General features: G+C 39.9%; 1 protein-coding gene across 1 annotated transcript; it reads left to right on the top strand.

Moving 5' to 3' along the window:
* The first annotated feature begins 375 nt into the window (after positions 1-375).
* On the top strand, positions 376-16,327 carry cry2 (cryptochrome circadian regulator 2). The gene is made up of 12 exons (XM_046849704.1): positions 376-689; positions 1,924-2,032; positions 5,413-5,555; positions 7,186-7,370; positions 8,175-8,263; positions 8,490-8,630; positions 8,799-9,110; positions 9,259-9,410; positions 11,919-12,121; positions 13,338-13,415; positions 14,203-14,437; positions 15,504-16,327. The coding sequence occupies exons 1-11, from the start codon at positions 532-534 to the stop codon at positions 14,427-14,429; spliced, it is 1,797 nt and encodes a 598-aa protein (XP_046705660.1). The 5' UTR covers positions 376-531; the 3' UTR covers positions 14,430-14,437; positions 15,504-16,327.
* The last annotated feature ends 1,939 nt before the right edge of the window (positions 16,328-18,266 follow it).

The raw sequence follows: 18,266 nt of genomic DNA, 5'->3' as shown, positions 1-18,266 counted from the left end.
ACTTTATCGCCTTATTACAGTATTATTATATATTTTTTTGTATTTAACAAAGTTCAATCTAATTCATTAAAACGCAAAAATCATTTCTGAGAGTAACGTGAAGCCAACACGTGCCGAGCGACAAATAGCAGCGTCTCTGGACGCGTCCCTCCCACTTCTATTTACTTTATTTGCATATCTCGTGCACGTGCGCGATTTCCGACCAATCAGCGAGCGAGAGAGGGTGGCCGAGCAAGCGTTACGTCTGCTATCCGGGGTTTTGCTGGCCGAATCCCAAACGTCATCCTGATTGAGGTGTAAGTGCCCTATGCAGGGCGCTTAAGTGCTTGTGAATTGTTTACTTCGAAGTGCACTAGGGCGGGATAATGAGGGCGTTTGGGAATTAACCAATGAGCTGAAACTTCATCGGAAACTGCTGAGAGACAGGCGGAGAGGTTCGGGGAGAGACCGTCAGCTGTGGACTACCGGGCGCAGGGCTCGGTCGGTGATTAGCTTCGAGGCGATTTGCGTGCTGGAGTGATTTTTACGACCATGGTGGTGAATTCGGTGCACTGGTTCCGAAAAGGGCTGCGACTTCACGACAACCCGGCGCTGCAGGAGGCGTTAAATGGCGCGGACACGGCGCGCTGTGTTTACGTCCTGGATCCGTGGTTCGCTGGAGCGGCGAACGTCGGAGTTAACCGGTGGAGGTGAGGGAGGACTGCTTCCATCGGTCACCTGCGCACCCACAACTTTCCACGTGATCGGTCTCGTTCTTGTTTTATTTCCCATCCCATGTTTATGCGTTTGTTTATTTGGATAAATTTAAGATGAATTGTAATTTTTTTCCCTTTAAAAAGGCAAAGAAAAAATCTAAACGCGTCATTAACCACTTAATCGTGGACTCTGACAAACGTAACAACTTTTGGTCGTTTCTCAAATCGCTTCCTCGGTTTATCTTAAAGTGCGCGCGATGGCGGCTAAGTCTACAGATTAACCGTACACGAAGAAGTGCCCGGATGTAAACCCTATCTGCGCACTTTAAATGCTGTTTTTGAAACACGGCCGCACGTGTACGAGGTTATCGCACACAATTACAGGAACTATATAACGATGGCGTTATTATTTCATCGGGGAGTTTTTTTGTGCCTTTGGTAATAAGAAAGTGAAGATTATATCGTTATAGCTTTACAATTCTAATATGTTTTGTTTTACGTTACAGCTCTGTGTGATGGTGGTGAGTTTTAGTAGTTTAGTTTTGTCAACTGCAGCTTTGAAAGTAGTTCCGGCTGCAAGGCAAATCACAGAAGTGATACTAATGCGCTCGTCCAGGTTACTAGAATAACCTGATATTTTGCATTAAACTGATTTTAAATCCGCGTTTATCTGTTGATATGGTTGTTATTTGTGTGAATATGTTTATGGGATATTTTTTCAAAAAATGTATTTGTGACAGTCAGAGGAAAAGCTGTAACCTGACGTTTTCCAACCCAGAAAGGGAGTTTTTTGTATGTTCAGAACACAGCTGTTGTAGTGTAAGTGATAACAGGGATCATTGTCTGCAACACTAAGCATAAATATAAATGTATAACTATATGATTCAGGTTTTTAATAGATACATTTTTAGGAAGTGTCAGCCAGTGTTTAGGGTTCTGGTTACTCATGGGAAGGTCAAGGTTTCAAGCCCCAGCACCACCAAGCTGCAAATGTTGGGTCCTTGAACAAGGCCCTTAACCCTCTCTGCCGTATCATGGCTGAGCCCAGATCCTAACAAGCTTAGATATACAAAGAAAGAATTTCACTCTGCTGTATGTGATGAGTTTTGTGTTGGAAAACTGCTCTGGTGTAGGAGGAATAAAACAGTATTTATAACAGCACAAGTGACGAGTTCAATTTGTTATTTGTTTAACATATTTTGTAACCTCTAATCTTTTTCTTCTGCAGATTTCTCCTGGAGTCGTTAGAAGATCTGGATACGAGTTTAAGGAAACTAAACTCGAGGTTGTTTGTGGTGCGAGGCCAACCTGCCGATGTGTTTCCCAGACTGTTCAAGGTCAGTTTGTAAAACTCCTTTGTTTTTGGTCCCTGGATGCCCTGAAGTATGTAATCATAAATTTCTTCATTTTAAGTGAGAGCTTTAGCCTGATCAGGGTTGGGATTGAATCGGAGACTGTTCTGAAAACGCTGTTATGTAGAAAAATGCTGGTACAGTAAAACCCCGTTGTACGAGCATAATTCGTTCTTGAAAATTGCTCGTACGTTCCAACTGATTTTCCCCATAAGGATGAATGTAAAAGTGATTTAATCCGTTCCGAGACCTCATTCGATCGCTTATTTCCGCACTTAAAAAGTAATTGTAGCCTATTTTAACAAACAAATACACCGCAAATTACCGTAAGGTAAACATAATTTAACACTTACTCATGTGGTAGTGGTTTATTGCGAGTGTGAGACGCACATCACGCTCGTAACCTCCTCGGTTTCCATGGTAATTCTATTTACTTTCATTTTCACAGCACCATCACTGATTTACTTGGGAGACATTTTTCAAGATTTCTAGTAAAATAAAAATGTAAAACTAAAAAAAGTTAAGTTTTTGCTGCACTGAACAACGAGAGCGACCGAGTGATACGTCATCAACTAAGCGACTGAACCGGCAGCGTGGGTTTGCTCGTGCCTTCGAAATTTGCTCGTGAAACAGGGTAAAATTTTGCGAACGAGTTTGCTCGTATCTCCGTTTGCTCGTACTATAGGTTGCTCGTACAACGGGGTTTTACTGTAATTGGATCTGTAATTTTTCATACTCTTGCGCAGTGAAATGAATTAAATTGACTGTTGATCTTTGGCGCTTTGATATTAGTGGCATCTTCAGGGATGGACAGATCAGGAGATGCATTTTTCACACCTGCCAACTTGAGAAAGAAAAATCCTCCGTTCACAAAGTTTATTTTTATATAAACAAATCACAGATATGACGCACAACAGTTTTTCCTCATAACGGAATGTTCCCGGCTTCAATCCGCCACAATCCATGTTGGATTTTCCTCCTTGAAGAAGTTTAACGAACTTTTTTCATTCTTGACAGCTTACAATTTAAAAAAGTCCAACAGCTAATTAAGAAGGATAATTAGCATTTTTCGCCAGTATTTGGATAAGAAATGCAAATCACAAGTCATATTTGAATTCACAGTTGAGTGATTTCACCTTTTTGTTCACTATTTGTTCTGGAAAGAAATATTCCTGTAATTAAACTACTTGAACGAAATGAGATGTCGAGAACGAGACTGTTCGGTTGTGGGTTGTATGCGCGCTGTTTCCGTAGCGATGTGATGTTAAACGCGCCGTACCCCAGCGCCTGCTGTGCGTATTGGCCGAGGTGTATTTATTTTATAGGTTTCACCAGTTTGCACAAATAACAGAAAAGAAATGGAAAAAAAAATACATTCAAAGTCACACATTAAGCACAAATTAGTAAGAAAGTAATTTGATGATGATCATGATGACTAGGTCTCATTGCTGACAATTTTGTTTAGGGCAAATGTAATATGCAGTCATGTAGCCAGTTGTTGTTGTTTTTGGGGGTTTTTTTGTATTATGTAAAATTTTACACTATTTTTGTGACTTCATTGTTTGGAGTGTTTGTGTGATTCCTCTTGTACCTCAACAACTAAAAAATTTTATGTATATATGACGTGAATTTAGGGTATTGGGTGGTGTTTTTGTTTTGTTTTTTGCTTTCAGCATTAGGGATTGGTTTTTAGTGGTTTTTATCACCATGGTAACCTTCACTACATGGCCAACAGGTAGGAGCTCTCAAACCTAAATTGGACCAAGCAGCTGTGAGCACTATGGAAGTGGCCTTCACTATTGTTCTTCATCTTTTACTACAGCAGATTCAATTTGCAAGGACAATAAATAAAACTTTGCAGTCACTAAATAATTATATATAAAAAAAAATTTCCAGTTTGAGGTTCATCTTAGTATTAGAAAGAATGAAAAGGTTTAATGCAAAATTCCTGTCAGGATCTGTTATCTGTTATATCTGATATTAACCTCATTAAACTGGCTTGGATTTGTTTGGGTTTTGTCAACTTGGAAACGGTCTTGTTCACAACGAGGGACATCTGTTTTTGCATAACTTTTGAGTTGTATTTTCATGCTGTGGAAAGTCAGTGAGACAATATAGTTCCTTGTATTATTTACAATACGGGAACCTTTTGTGGCCTGTCTGCTTTTTCTCTCTTTCGAAGTTTTATTTAGAGAAAGGAAACGCAGCTTGCGATTGTTGATACATCACTAAATTTGTCATTACTGATGTTCAATTAATTTGCTTCTCCAGGCGCAGTTTTTTTTTTTCTCTGTAAAATGCTGGACAAAAGTATTGTTACGCCTGACTTTCCAGCCATATGTGATTCTTCCCAAAACTGTTACCAAAAAGTTGGTATGGTATGTCTAAGGATGCTGTGGGATTATATTTTATTTCTTTATTTGAGCTAGAAGACCCAAACCTGATCACTTCTTTAAGAAAGGTTAAGTGTAAAGGTATTCTGGTTCCCAGTTTTAGACAAGCCACTGTTGTATAATGTGACTACAAAACCAGAAACCGATACAAATAATTCAAGGATTTTTGTCAAATATGGCATCCAGCTGCTTATCTGCTTTCCTTTCTGTACACATCAGAATATTCCCAATATAAACACTATTTTGTTCCTGTGTGCTTTTAGAACGGCACGTTTCACATTTAGTCCCCATTTGCTGTGATAATCGCCACTCTTCTGGGAAGATGTTCCTCTAGATTTAAAAGTGTACTTGAAGTGAGATTTGTGCTAATTCAGCCAAAAGAGTGGAGAGTTTGTACATAATGAACATTTGTCTAGAATTCGACCAATGAATCGGTTTTGTTGGAGTTATCAGCAAAAATCCTTAGCAATAGTTTTTCCCGGCTTTCTGTCCACTGCTGATACGACAGCGGCCTCTAGAGGCGAATCACTGATGCCACGTGCTGTTTGGTTTTTTGCACACGAGACTGCGTGCTGCACAATTATTTATAATTGATAAATTCTATTAGATTTATTAATATTTTTTTATTTTTATTGTATTTAAGATATTTTCATGGTTTAGTACTCTTTCATTATTTTTTTTATGTCTGCAATAAAGTTCAGTACTATTTTGCATTGAATTATGTTTGTTTTAATCGGTTGATTAATCGGTTATTGGCAACTTGGCTATCTGTAAATCCATATGCATCGGTTGACCTCTAATTGTGTGTATATAATCTGTTTGCTATGTTGCTCATTACTGTCCTGCCAGTAATATTTAGTGTATTTGATTACATGGTGCAGTCTTAATTGTCCTTAATGGTCCTAGTAGACCTACTCACTCTTCTATCTCTCTCTCTCGTAATCTCTCATTCTCTCTCTCATGCTTCCTCAGGAGTGGAACGTGACTCGTCTGACGTTCGAGTATGACTCGGAGCCGTACGGTAAGGAGCGGGATGGGGCTATCATTAAAATGGCCCAGGAGTTTGGCGTGGAGACGATCGTGAGGCACTCACACACACTCTACAATCCAGACAGGTGTGTAGAAATATACTTTCCTTTTCAACTCTGCACAGACGCACACAGGAACACGTTGAGTTTATTATCTACACTCTGTCACTTTCACACAGATTGTACGTTCTACATTCAATGATTGGAAATGGGATAAAAATGGTATCATCAACACCTCGTCGATTTAAGCATCGTTAATAAACTTCAAGCTCTGCTTAGAACCCACGATATGCACCGCAGGCTTCAAGTAAAACTGCAAGCTTGTTTTTCAGTCAGCGCGCATAACTAACAACACGATGTGAAAGCCGAGATACTGCTGTCGAGCCATCTGGGTTAAGAATAACAAATACTGCTGTCAGATTGTATAACTGTGCGGAAAGGAAAGTCCTAGAGAGTGCCAGCATGCCAGACTGCGGGCCATCACTCTCTTATATAAATGGGATTGGTGTGTTTAATACACGCCATGCACGTGGACGAGCTCCAAACCAGAAAGAGCCAGGGTTAAGTGCGTCAGTACTGTACAGACTCGACCGTTCCGTGCGCCCTCTGCCTGTGGACAAGTGCCACTGCAGGTCACACTGAGCACCATGTGCAGTGCTGAGTGACTCCTCAGTCACAGCGTGTGGCAGCGAGACAGAATGACGAGCAGAACCGAAAAGTGTATGTAATTCAGAATAGCGCACATGCTCCAGCTGCATGCAGGCTCCTCATACATACACACATGCAGCAGCCCCCTGACTCCCAACCACACAAAGAAAATTGTACAATGAACCAGAGAGGACTGTTGCGTAAGGTCAAGCCTAAAAATAAAGAAACTGGCTGTTGGGCTTGTGGAAGCTAAAAGTGAGAGAGATTCAGGATCTGTCAGCTGATAAGACAAGCCATGTGCAGTGATTTGCAGGTTTATGTAAAATAGAAAAAGCCAACTTTTTCCCCTCAAGTGCACTATTAAAAAAAAAAGTGCGTCAGAAGGCAACAAGACGGAGGGAGTCAGCGATGCAAACATGACCAAAACCAGACGCATTCCTGATCATGTGATCATCTTTTATCTGCTTGTGTTCTGTATGGTGGATGGTCAGTTTGGATGCATTCATTAGGTGACAAAATGTGAAATTGTTTTGTATTAATATGTTAATATGATGTGAGGTCCAGTTACCAGAGTGACACTAAAACAGGTAGAAATGATGGCTACTTTTTACTTAAGTACATGTCAGAGCCCAAACTTCTTTACTTTAACCTGAGTCAAAAAGTGTAGTCAGAACTTCAACTTTTACCAGTTTTTTAAAACATGAGTATCTGTACTTCTACTTTAGTGAAGGATGTGTGTACTATTGCCGTCTCTGCCTGTCGTTTGAAAATAGGCAGTGACTCAGCTGTTTGGACATCTAGGGGAAGTTTATTCCCCCACCTGGGTGCCAGAACAGGAAACGGTCTTGGTGTATACAATTTATAAATTTACAAATCATTCAAACTACTCTTAAAATGTTATTTATAGGACAATCAGGCTACAATTAAACAAACAACAACAAAAGAAAGTCAAAATATTTTCTATATATGTCTAATGTATTTAGAGTGATGTTAGTGAAGTGAATTATTCTGTACCCAGTCAATTATTCAATCAATAAGCTGCAATAACTTTTGTCCTTGTTCCATTCAGGATCATCGAGATGAACAACAACCATCCACCGCTTACCTTCAAACGCTTTCAGGCCATCGTGAGTCGCCTCGAGCTGCCCAAGAAGCCGCTGCCCACCATCACGCCTGGGCAGATGGCCGGCCGCAGCTCTCAGCTCTCGGAGAACCACAACAAGCGTTACGGCGTGCCCTCGCTGCAGGAGCTCGGTTAGGCATTGTTTACTTGTTACACACCTGTTTTATATTTTGCCTGGATGCAGTTGTATTGCAGTGTTTGTTACTAATCAGAAGTTCAGGGGTTCAAGTCCCCAGTATCACCATGCTGATGCTCTTGAGGAAGGCTCTTAACCCTTAGCACTCCAGGGACTCTTGATCATGTCTTATCCTGCGCCCTGACCCATGCTTTTAACATCGCTTGTATATGTGAAGAAAGAATTTCACCTGTGACTAGTATAAAGCATCTTTTTATCTTTAATGAGATTTCAATGCAATACTCTTCGGGATTTCTTTTGTATGAGCAGCTGCACGTCACAAAAGCATCACAGTTAAAACTCTGGGTTACTGATTATGTTCTGGCACCATCGCCACCATACTGGGCCCTTGAGTGAGGCCCTTAATCTGATCCCAACCTTGGATATTCAAGGCAAAAATTCACTGTGCTGTAATTTCTATGTGACCAATAAAGGCTGTTTATGATTCTGTGATGAATGTATACGTCATATACTGTTGTTGGATACTAAGGTGTGGGTTAAGCAGTCAATATCGAATAAATAAGGGTTGTGAAACTCTGTATGTGAAAGTTTGTAAACTTTCCATGGGAATAAACTGGGAATTGACACAATTGCAGGTTATTCCATAGTTCTACTTACATGTTTGTTTATAAAGTTTTATTTACAGTGTGTTTGTATATGATACAGTTTATATAAATTTCCCCAAATTGCTCATTAATTTCCATAAATTCCTGAACATTTTTCACCCCTAATGTTGATCTTGTGTGGTTGTTTGCATCAGGGTTTAAACCTCAGGGCGAGGCTGTGCCAGTTTGGAGAGGTGGTGAAACTGAGGCTCTGGAGAGACTCAATAAGCATCTGGACAGAAAGGTGAATCCTAAAAAAAACAATGGAAATTGATAAAAAAAAAAAAAACACATTTAACTATTCAGTTGATTTATACCCTACAATTGAACCTATAAAGCCGTTTTGTTTAATCCGGTCATTAAGTGTGTGTGTGTGTGTGTGTGTGTGTGTGTGTGTGTGTGTGTGTGTGTGTGTGTGTGTGTGTGTGTGTGTGTGTGTGTGTGTGTGTGTGTGTGTGTGTTTTGTTTAGGCATGGGCGGCAAGTTTTGAGCGTCCTCGAATCAAGGCCCACTCGCTGTTTGCCAGTCCTACTGGACTGAGTCCATACCTCTGTTTCGGCTGCTTGTCATCACGAGTGCTTTATTACCACTTGCGTGAACTTTACATGAAGGTCAGTGAATGGTGACGAGAAATTTTCACTAATTAGAACAGGTTTTTTGTCCTATTAGCATCAAGTCATAAATTCATGAACCAAACCTTCTTGAATGTAAGTTTTACCAGGGAATTGTTAGCTAGAAAAAACAGACGTGATGAAGATGATGATATTTGTCTTTCCCAGCTGCGCCGACGTTCCAGTCCTCCTCTCTCGCTGTTCAGGCAGCTGCTGTGGCGTGAGTTCTTCTACACCGCGGCTACCAACAACCCCAGCTTCGATCGCATGGAAGGAAACCCAATTTGCGTGCAAATCCCTTGGGACCAGAATCCCGAAGCGTTGGCCAAGTGGGCCGAAGGCAGGACGGGCTTCCCCTGGATCGATGCCATCATGTGCCAGTTGAGGCAGGAGGGCTGGATCCATCACCTAGCACGCCACGCCGTGGCCTGCTTCCTCACCCGAGGAGACCTGTGGATCAGCTGGGAGAACGGCATGAAGGTACAGCCGATTCTGTTTGTCCCGTTGTGTTGATTCAGATTAAGGCTTGTACACGCAAGCAAGAGTTTTCACATTTTTCATAAGAAACTGAAGAAGCAAAGTGAACGTGTTGGTGAGGTTCTGCGTGTGGTGTGATCATCGCGTACAGGTGTTCGAGGAGCTGTTGCTCGACTCTGACTGGAGCGTAAATGCTGGAAGCTGGATGTGGCTTTCCTGCAGCGCTTTCTTCCAGCAGTTCTTCCACTGCTACTGTCCCGTGGGCTTCGGACGCCGCATCGACCCCAGCGGAGACTACATACGGTAACTTTTTAAAACATCATGATCATAAATAGAACACACAGTGCTCACTATACAGTCTGAGACTGTCCTGGGTCATTATGTGCAAAGCTTCTGAGAATCACTCATGAATAATTACTCTTAAACATGCTTTTAAAGATTGTTTAACGAGTGAACAAAGATGTAGAAAAATCATATGGGAATCTTTGTTTTAATCATGAAAAGGTTATACAGTCGTCCCCCGCGTATCGCGGTAGTTACGTACCAAAACCAAAAAATATTGAACAATATTATTGTTTAAGCCATAAATCGTCCTTTCACACTCTTTAAACACACACAGAAAACATTTGCAAGAATATAGTGAGATGAATTTTGTGTAATTTTGTAGAAATATCACATTTATAGTGAGTACTGTAGTACAGTACTGTAGCATAGCCTATGCGTAGTTTCTCTGATATTTATGACGTCAAAAAAGGGGCGGAGTTAAAGATACACGTCAAGTTTATTTCTATAGCGCTTTTCACAACAGACCTTTTCTCAAAGCAGCTTTAGAGTATTTAAGAGTTAAGGTGAGCAATGTCTTTTTATCCCTGATGAGCAGCCATGGTGACTGTGGCAAGAAAAAACTCCCCTAGATGTTATGAGGAAGAAACCTTGAGAGGAACCTTGAGATGGGACCCCCTCCTCATTTGGGTGTTATCAAGAGTAAATCTTTAAAACAATACCGAACACTGGAGAGTGAGAACTTGCATGAGCACTGGAATGTAAGATTGTGAGTAATGTCCTTTTTTACATACTTCTACAGTCAGCTGACGTTATGGAACCAGGAGCTACCGAGTAACTCTTAAAATAGCTCAACATACAACAACGTCACTGCATTCTTTATTTCTATTGGCTGGTGACGCATGTCTTCAACTCCGCCCTTTTTTTTTTTTTTAGGTCAGATGATACTACAACCAAAAAATAAGCGGAACCCTTCGGATTCTTGTAACGCTACTCATTTCTTATGATGAACTGAAATCGGGACCGTTCGCGAAAACAAAATGGTTACGTGCCAAAAAGATGTTAGCAGACTGCCTCACAGACAAACATGGAGGTCGAAGCTTAATAGTTTTGTTTTCTTTTGGCATTAAAGGAACCAACATGGCAACCATTCACATTTCAACACTGCAATTCTGCTAGGACTGATTGGAAACCTACTAATGCTATGATCACCTTAGAGGTCTAATTAAGAGCAAAATACTTTAATGAAATTGGAGTAAATGTTCTTGACTCTTTGAGATGAGTAATAGTTAATTGTAAATCTTTTGGAATGATGTTTAAACCAATCATGCAGCGTTTCTATATTACAAACCATACAAGACGTGACCAGTGTTGAATTTTTGCTTTCTAGGAAAATAGAATTGATTTAGAACACAAACACAAAATCTGCATCTACAGCTGTTAAACTTCGTATCTTGTATATTGCTTTTTATTATTTCTGTAAACGTCCTGAGAAGATTTAAAAATTTGCTCTAACAAGGAAACGACACTGGAGGAGGAGGTGGAGGATGATGATAATCATATTAAAGTGGCTTTAAATAAAAAAAATTAACATTTAATAGAAATTATTGCAAATTAGGTTTGACTCCTGTTTCATTTTTTAAAAACAAAACACAGCTTAAAATAAAAATACCTCTAAAAAGTATTAAGTTATAATAGTCTAGTAGTTATATTAGCTTTGAGATTCACTTCATGACCAACATCAGACCACAAGGCCCTTTTAGGAAAATGTTATATAAAAGTGACTGGGGAGGTGAGGGGCAGTGTGTAGAGCGTTAGTTGATTCCTGGGATAAAGTTCACAGCAGCGTTTCGTGTAGGCAAAGTTCAACTGTTCTTTTTAGCTCTGAGACGGATTGGTTTACACTTTAAAATCACATCTCAGAATTTATAATCGTGACAATTATAGAAATAAAAAGTATTCACTTAACTGTCTGCTCTCTGGAAGATTAAATATGTAAAGCTTTAGTTTTAGTCGTTTCTTATTATTATATATTATGTGCTTCTTTTCATGATTTCTGTCCACCATCACTTTATTATCAAAGGCTTCACAGAAGCACAAGTACAGAGGTGCCAGTAGTTATGGTTAAGCTGTAGAATTGGCAATTTTTGACATCTTGTTGGATTGACACAGGAGATGCATTTAAAAAAACGACACTTGCTAAAGCTAAGGCCGGACCAGCCTTCAATAAATTGACAATTAAATGAATGAAAAAAAAAAGGACTAAACTTCTGTCATCATGAAATGATTGACTTATGAACACGCCAGTTGCAGCTGACACCCTGGAAGCCCCACCCACTCTCCCACTTCTGATCATCATACCTCTTTACGGATACTCTAACGCCACGCCCTCGCTTTCTGTCCCCGTCATTTGGAGAATCTTTTGCGTTCATATATGTGATGATATGATAACTAGCATCACTTCTAATGAAGATTTTCTAGTTAAAAATATTGGGTTTCTGTGCTAATTTTTGTATTTTCCGTGCACAGGAGATATATTCCCGAGCTGAAGGACTACCCGAGCCGCTACATCTACGAGCCGTGGAATACACCAGAGTCGATTCAGAAGGCAGCGAACTGCATTGTGGGAGTCCATTATCCCAAACCCATGTTAAACCATGCAGAGAGTAGCCGCCTCAACATCGAGAGGATGAAGCAAGTCTATCAGCAGCTTTCTCACTACAGAGGCCTTAGTGAGTCTCTCTCTCACTCACACACACACTAGCAGCCTTGTATGAGCAAGCCATGTTATTCTTTGCAACAGGTTGAAACATTCTGGAAAGAACACTCTGGTGTAGGGTCAAGTGCTGTTACAACACACTAATGCTCTCATTAGAAGCTTTTTTTGGGTTGTTTTTTTCACTAGTGTTGCCCCCTAAAACCCACACATTTGCCCTTTTGTTCTCTGTAAAATAAAATGGGGTTGGATGTAACAGGACAACAGTGATAATAAATTGAGTGGATAACACAAGCAGCCTTTTTAGCCTCATACTTTTATCCTAATGGAGTAATTACCTCAGGTTTTCCAAGGCGTTTCGACCTACAGCAACACAGTGAATTAGATAACGGGACTTTTTAAGTGCATGAGTCAACCTTGGTTTTGAACCTACTTGACCTCCCAGTGGGCCTCATACAAAGCCTGTCAAAAGTTTATTTTATGGTTTTCGAGACACATGCATGTTCTTGTTGTTTATATGCTAGTCTAGGTCAAGGGCAGTGAATGACTAGAGGAAAGTTCTGTAGACAGATGAGTCCAAATTGAAAATGTTCAGCTCTAACAGAAGAACTTGAGTAAAGAAGAGATGATGTTAGCAGACTCTATTCCATACTTTAACACCATGCAATTCTATCTGCTAATTAGAACTGATTTTACCATGCAACAAGGCAATGACCTCGAACAATACATTCAAGCTCAGTAAGTGTTATTTAGAAAGCAAACAGTCGGAGTAATATCTATTTTGGAACGGCCTGCCCAGTCACCGCACCTAATATATATATATATATATATATATATATATATATATATATATATATATATATATATATATATATATATATATATATATATATATATATAATATACACACACACACACACACACACACACGTGTGTATGTTATCAACCAAAGGTAAGGTTAGGTAAAAGACACACTTGAATCAACAAACTTTTCACAGGCACTGTGTTTTAAAAACTGTATAAGAAAACTTGGTCATGACATGTTTAAATAAGCTTCTACGTACAATTTTTGGAACATGGCATTAATGAAACTGTCTGGGGAGAAAAATGTTTACATCCTATGAGATTTTTGTATTAATGTGTATATATTGTGAAAATCGCTAATGTGAAAACAAAGAGAGAAACTGCAGTAACCCACCAAATAATCTGAAGCCTATTTGTTAACTCAACAGGTTTGCTAGCCTCGGTGCCCACCATTCAGGAGGAGGCAGAGCCGTCAATGTCGGACGACTCTCAGGCCAGCAGCAGCGGTAAGAAACATGCAGTTGCAGCAGTTTTTTGTGCATGTTGGGCTTATTTTTGCCTCGTTTTCCTGGAAAATGAAAAGCCACAACATCTAAAGAGCTCTGGCACTGTAGTCTCATCGGGTTAGGGTTAATGTTTAAACCTTATCTTAAACTACGTTTCTTATTTACTTTTATATTGATGGCCATTTATGACTTTGTAATCAGGTTCTATAATGTTCATGAATGCTTCCTATAAGTGACTGGAAACGCAGTGGAAATTGCACACAGTTAGAATTAACAGCCAGTGGAACAAGGGTTTAGTTGATCCATTTAAAAAAAACTAAGCCATGTAATTGCATGCATAAAGCCAGTCAATGAAACGACAGAAAATCTCACAGATTCACAGTCAGCAGAGTAAATCATTAAATAAAACATTTTAAGGTGTGCTGATATTGAAAAAGTCTATGACGACATGTTGTAATGTGGCCCGAACTGCTGTTTCCACCCTGAAGTTAGGTAATTGCTGATAACAGCAAGTCTTCCTGTTATCACTTGCACTATAACTGCTAGAAACCAGCTACAACAGCTTGTCATGTTACCGAGAATCCGAGGGAAAGTCCATCTGTCCCGAATACGTTCCTATGTCTAAAAATATACTGACTGTAACAAAGCACTGGAGATGCCTGCCATAAATGGTACATATAATTATTGTTATGGAAGGATTATTTTTTTGTTACTGGTCATAAGTGCAGAAATGAGACGTTGTGAAAGTATATATGCCTATAAATATCAAAATAAATTTTTCCTCAAGGCTCCATCTCGATGTCCCATCAGCCACAACCTGAGTTTGAACCCCAGCCACCTCAAACAGATCCCGACCCTGATCCAGACCAGGACCCGGATCCCGAGCCTTCGTCGGCTCCTGCAGCCGTGAGAAAACGAGGTCGCTCCTCTGAACCACAGAACTCGCAGAACCCCAAAGTGCAACACACTAGTCAGACGATAGCTGAGCAGCTGCGTACGAACAGCAAGGAGTGACTGAGCAGGTGATGAATCACACACACGGACTCATTTTCTGTACAATTAAATTTTTTTAATTCACTGCTGGGGTTTTTTGACATTCCTGACATATATTGTTGGCTTTGGATTTGAAATGTATATTAATAAAAGTTTGTGAATATGAATTGCAATGTGGAAAAAGCTTGATTCATAGCCTGTAAGGAATTTTTTGTTATACATGCTGATTTGGTCTAAAAGTGTGAAGTAATATGACCTCTTCAGACTTCATTGTAAGTTTCAAACCCTCTTTCTTGTTTTACATTTATTACCAATTATTATTAGTTTATCATTGTAAATGGTCACAGGTTATTATGTACTGTGTCTTTGGACATACAGTCATAGAGGCCACACCTCCATCACTGAGACTGACTGGAACAGAGGTCACACCTCCATCACTGTGACTTTTAGTTAATGAGGCACTTGATGTCACCCTTCCATCCACTTGAGGTTACTTCCTTTACTGAGAAAGTTAGTTACATAGGTCACACCTCCTTCAATGAGACTGACAGGCACACAGGCCACACCTCCTTCAATGAGACTGACAGGCACACAGGCCACACCTCCTTCAATGAGACTGACAGGCACACAGGCCACACCTCCTTCAATGAGACTGATGGGCACACAGGCCACACCTCCTTCAATGAGACTGACAGGCACACAGACCACAAATAATTCCCTAAGAATGTTAGTTACATAGGTCACACCTTCTTCAGGGAGACTGACGGGTACACAGGGCACACATCCTTCAACAAGACTGATGGGCACACAGGCCACACCTCCTTCACTGAGACTGGCAGGCATACAGGCCTTACCCACACTGAGACTGTCAGGCTCAGAGGCCACATCATCTTTCATGGAATTGAATAGCACAGTGGCCACACCTACCTTATTAAGAATGTGGCTAAAAAGACCACACCTCCTTTAGTGAGAATGTTCACTACAGTGACTGTACTATAAATCTCAACACCAGTGCACATGTTTTACATAACAGCACAATACCGTATTGATAATCCCTGCAACCAACCTTTTTTTCCTTTCTTCCTTTCTACACAGATTGTGAAGATGAAGGTAAACAAAAGGGGAAGGATGCTCTGCAAAACAACAACAAAAACCATCCACAAAACTGGAAAATTAGTGCAACACATCAGAGTACAAGCTGAGAGGAAGAATAAAGAAATGACACTGCAGCGTGTTCGGGGGTCGGCACACACAGAGCATCTTTTGTTTTTAACCTGTTCAGCAAAGTTAGAGCTTTAACGACACATTTAAAGCAACACATTAACGACACATTCGTATTTAAAGCAAATGTGCTCTGATCAGCATTAAACATAGTACAACGTTAAATCAGGTTAAGAGCGATTTATCAGTGTTGTGTTTTTTTTATACACAGTATAATTCAAATTTCATAACCTCAGCACGAGCTCACAAAGACAAATTAATCAGGCATTGCTTGCAGCATGTACAATCAGCAGCATGAAGGAACTTTTTTGTTCTTTTCTATTATTTTTTTTTTTCCTCCTCATCAATAAGATTTACACAAGTCCATCCGTTCCCACAACATCCAGTTCTCCTGGCTAAAGGACGTTCGCTTTGTTTAACTACATTCCACGTTATCATGCACATTCACAAGCCTGAGTCCCCTGCCAAGCAGACTAGCGTTATTTATTTCATCTTTGCTGTTGTACAAGTGTTTATTTAGGTTTCGAGCGATAAAAGCTCTGCAGGGGTGAAAAGCAGGCGTGCCCCTGTGTGCACTTTCATGCTTTGATTAAGGACAGTTGGGCGAGCAATGATTTTTGGAAGGCGATGTCGAGAGAAAGACGCTGCAGTTACTGCACTGTTTATCTGCACTAAATAAAATCCATCATTTGGACACACTTTGTTTTGTTTTTAGTTTTACTGTTACTCTGAATTAGATGTCTGGGGCAAAAGTTATTTCTATAATCATTTCTACAAGTTATTTCTACAATCTGTGAGGAAATATATACTGTATAATGTGACTGGTCCATAGTCGCATAAACTCGCATCTAATTTATCACTGAAAATCTCCTGACGCATCTGTAAAATCAGCTCTGAGGGTACTCTGGGTTTACACCAACCAGACATACCTGCCTAAATGAATAACACTGATTTATTTTCTTTTATTAATTTTGATCAAAAGCACAACTTTTGTTTTTAGAGTTAAGGCTCCGGTTTACTGAGCAGAAGCTCAGGAATTCACCCAAACAAGTTCCAGCAGGACAATGCCCCTGTGCACAAAACCATGCGGATATGGTTTGAATGGGTTGGAGTGGAAGATCTCCTGCTATAAAGCTCAACCCTATTGAAACCTTTGGGAAGAAGTGAAACACTGTACCCCAGGCCTCCTCACTTCACCTCACCTACATCAGTACCTGACTTTACTAACACACTTGTGTCTGAATACAAATCTCTATAATACACTCCATAATCTAGAACATTTCTGGAAGAGTGGAGGTTATTGTGGAGGGAATGGGATGATCAAAAAACACGAATAAAAAGCAGGTTTTAGCAGGTGTCCACAAACTTTTGTCCATATATATTTTTACTCCACTAGAGGGCGACTCTGCTTTTTCTAATAAACACAACTACTTCTTACTCGCATACAGTAAAAATTTATCTGGTTTACTTTTACAATCATTCGTTTTCTTTATCTGTCGGATGTAATGTCTGCTTTGTCACTTAGTGTTTAAACAGCTGTGTTTCTTTCCTTAATGTTTTTTCTTTCATTAATAGATGAGAAATTTGATTTCTTTGCATCCATAACACTATTGCTGAAAGGTCAGAACTCAACATTCATAATCTCCAACCATAAGAAAATCTGGAAATCTGTTTCCTCACCTATGAGTTCAAAAAATGACAAAACCAAAATGTTAGTAGTAAACAGAGTAATGTCATACGCCCCATGTGGGTCTGAAAGGTCACATGACCCTTTCTCCAGGCTTCATCACTCCAGGTAATGAGACACTTTTCAAGTCAATGCAGAGTCAAATGTCATATGGGTAGAAGCAGTGTCTCACACACCCACCGTCCTTCTTGAAGTGCATCTGTATAAATATATTTAGTGCACTGCGATTGTCAGACATGATGCATGAGAAACACTTATTTTTATTTTTTACTTTCTGTAAATGGCACTTTTAAGCGTTCAATTATCTAACACCAGCATTCTCATGTTAAAATTGATAAACTGGACAAAAGTCTGTGGACACCTGATCATAAAATTCTCACTTTATGCTTTTTGAACATCCCATTCCACATTGTTACCATTTGTTCTTTATATGACCTTCACACTTCTGTGATTGTAATGCATTATTGAGTATGGCAATTTGTGCTCATTCAGCCGCAGAGGCATTAATAAAGTCAGGTCCTGTTGTAGGTGACGTCCCTTGAGTGTGTTCCAATTCATCCCAAAGGTGTTCAATAGGGTTGAGGGCAGAGCTCTATAGCAGGAGATCTTCCAACCTATTTAAAGCATGCCTACATGAAGCTGGATACCTTCGTCATGCTGGAACAGGTTTGGGTCTCCTAGTTCAAGTGAAGGAAAAATCTCATACTACTGAATCCAAAGTTCACTGTATAATTGTGTGGATCCAATTTTGTGGTAACAGTTTGGGGAGGAATCACATATGACTTGAAAAGTCCGTGATGAATACGTTTGCTCATAAAGTAGAATGTTTCTCTTTATAAAAAACGTCAACATTTCTAGTTTTCTTCAACAAAATTTCATAATTTGGTCATTATGTTTCTATTATTCGGCTTAGACCCTGTGAATTCGAAATTCGGCCAGTGAGAAACAGC

Source organism: Silurus meridionalis, chromosome 5, assembly GCF_014805685.1.
Source record: "Silurus meridionalis isolate SWU-2019-XX chromosome 5, ASM1480568v1, whole genome shotgun sequence".
Classification (NCBI taxonomy): Eukaryota; Metazoa; Chordata; class Actinopteri; order Siluriformes; family Siluridae; genus Silurus; species Silurus meridionalis.
This window is presented reverse-complemented; position numbering and strand designations above follow the sequence as displayed.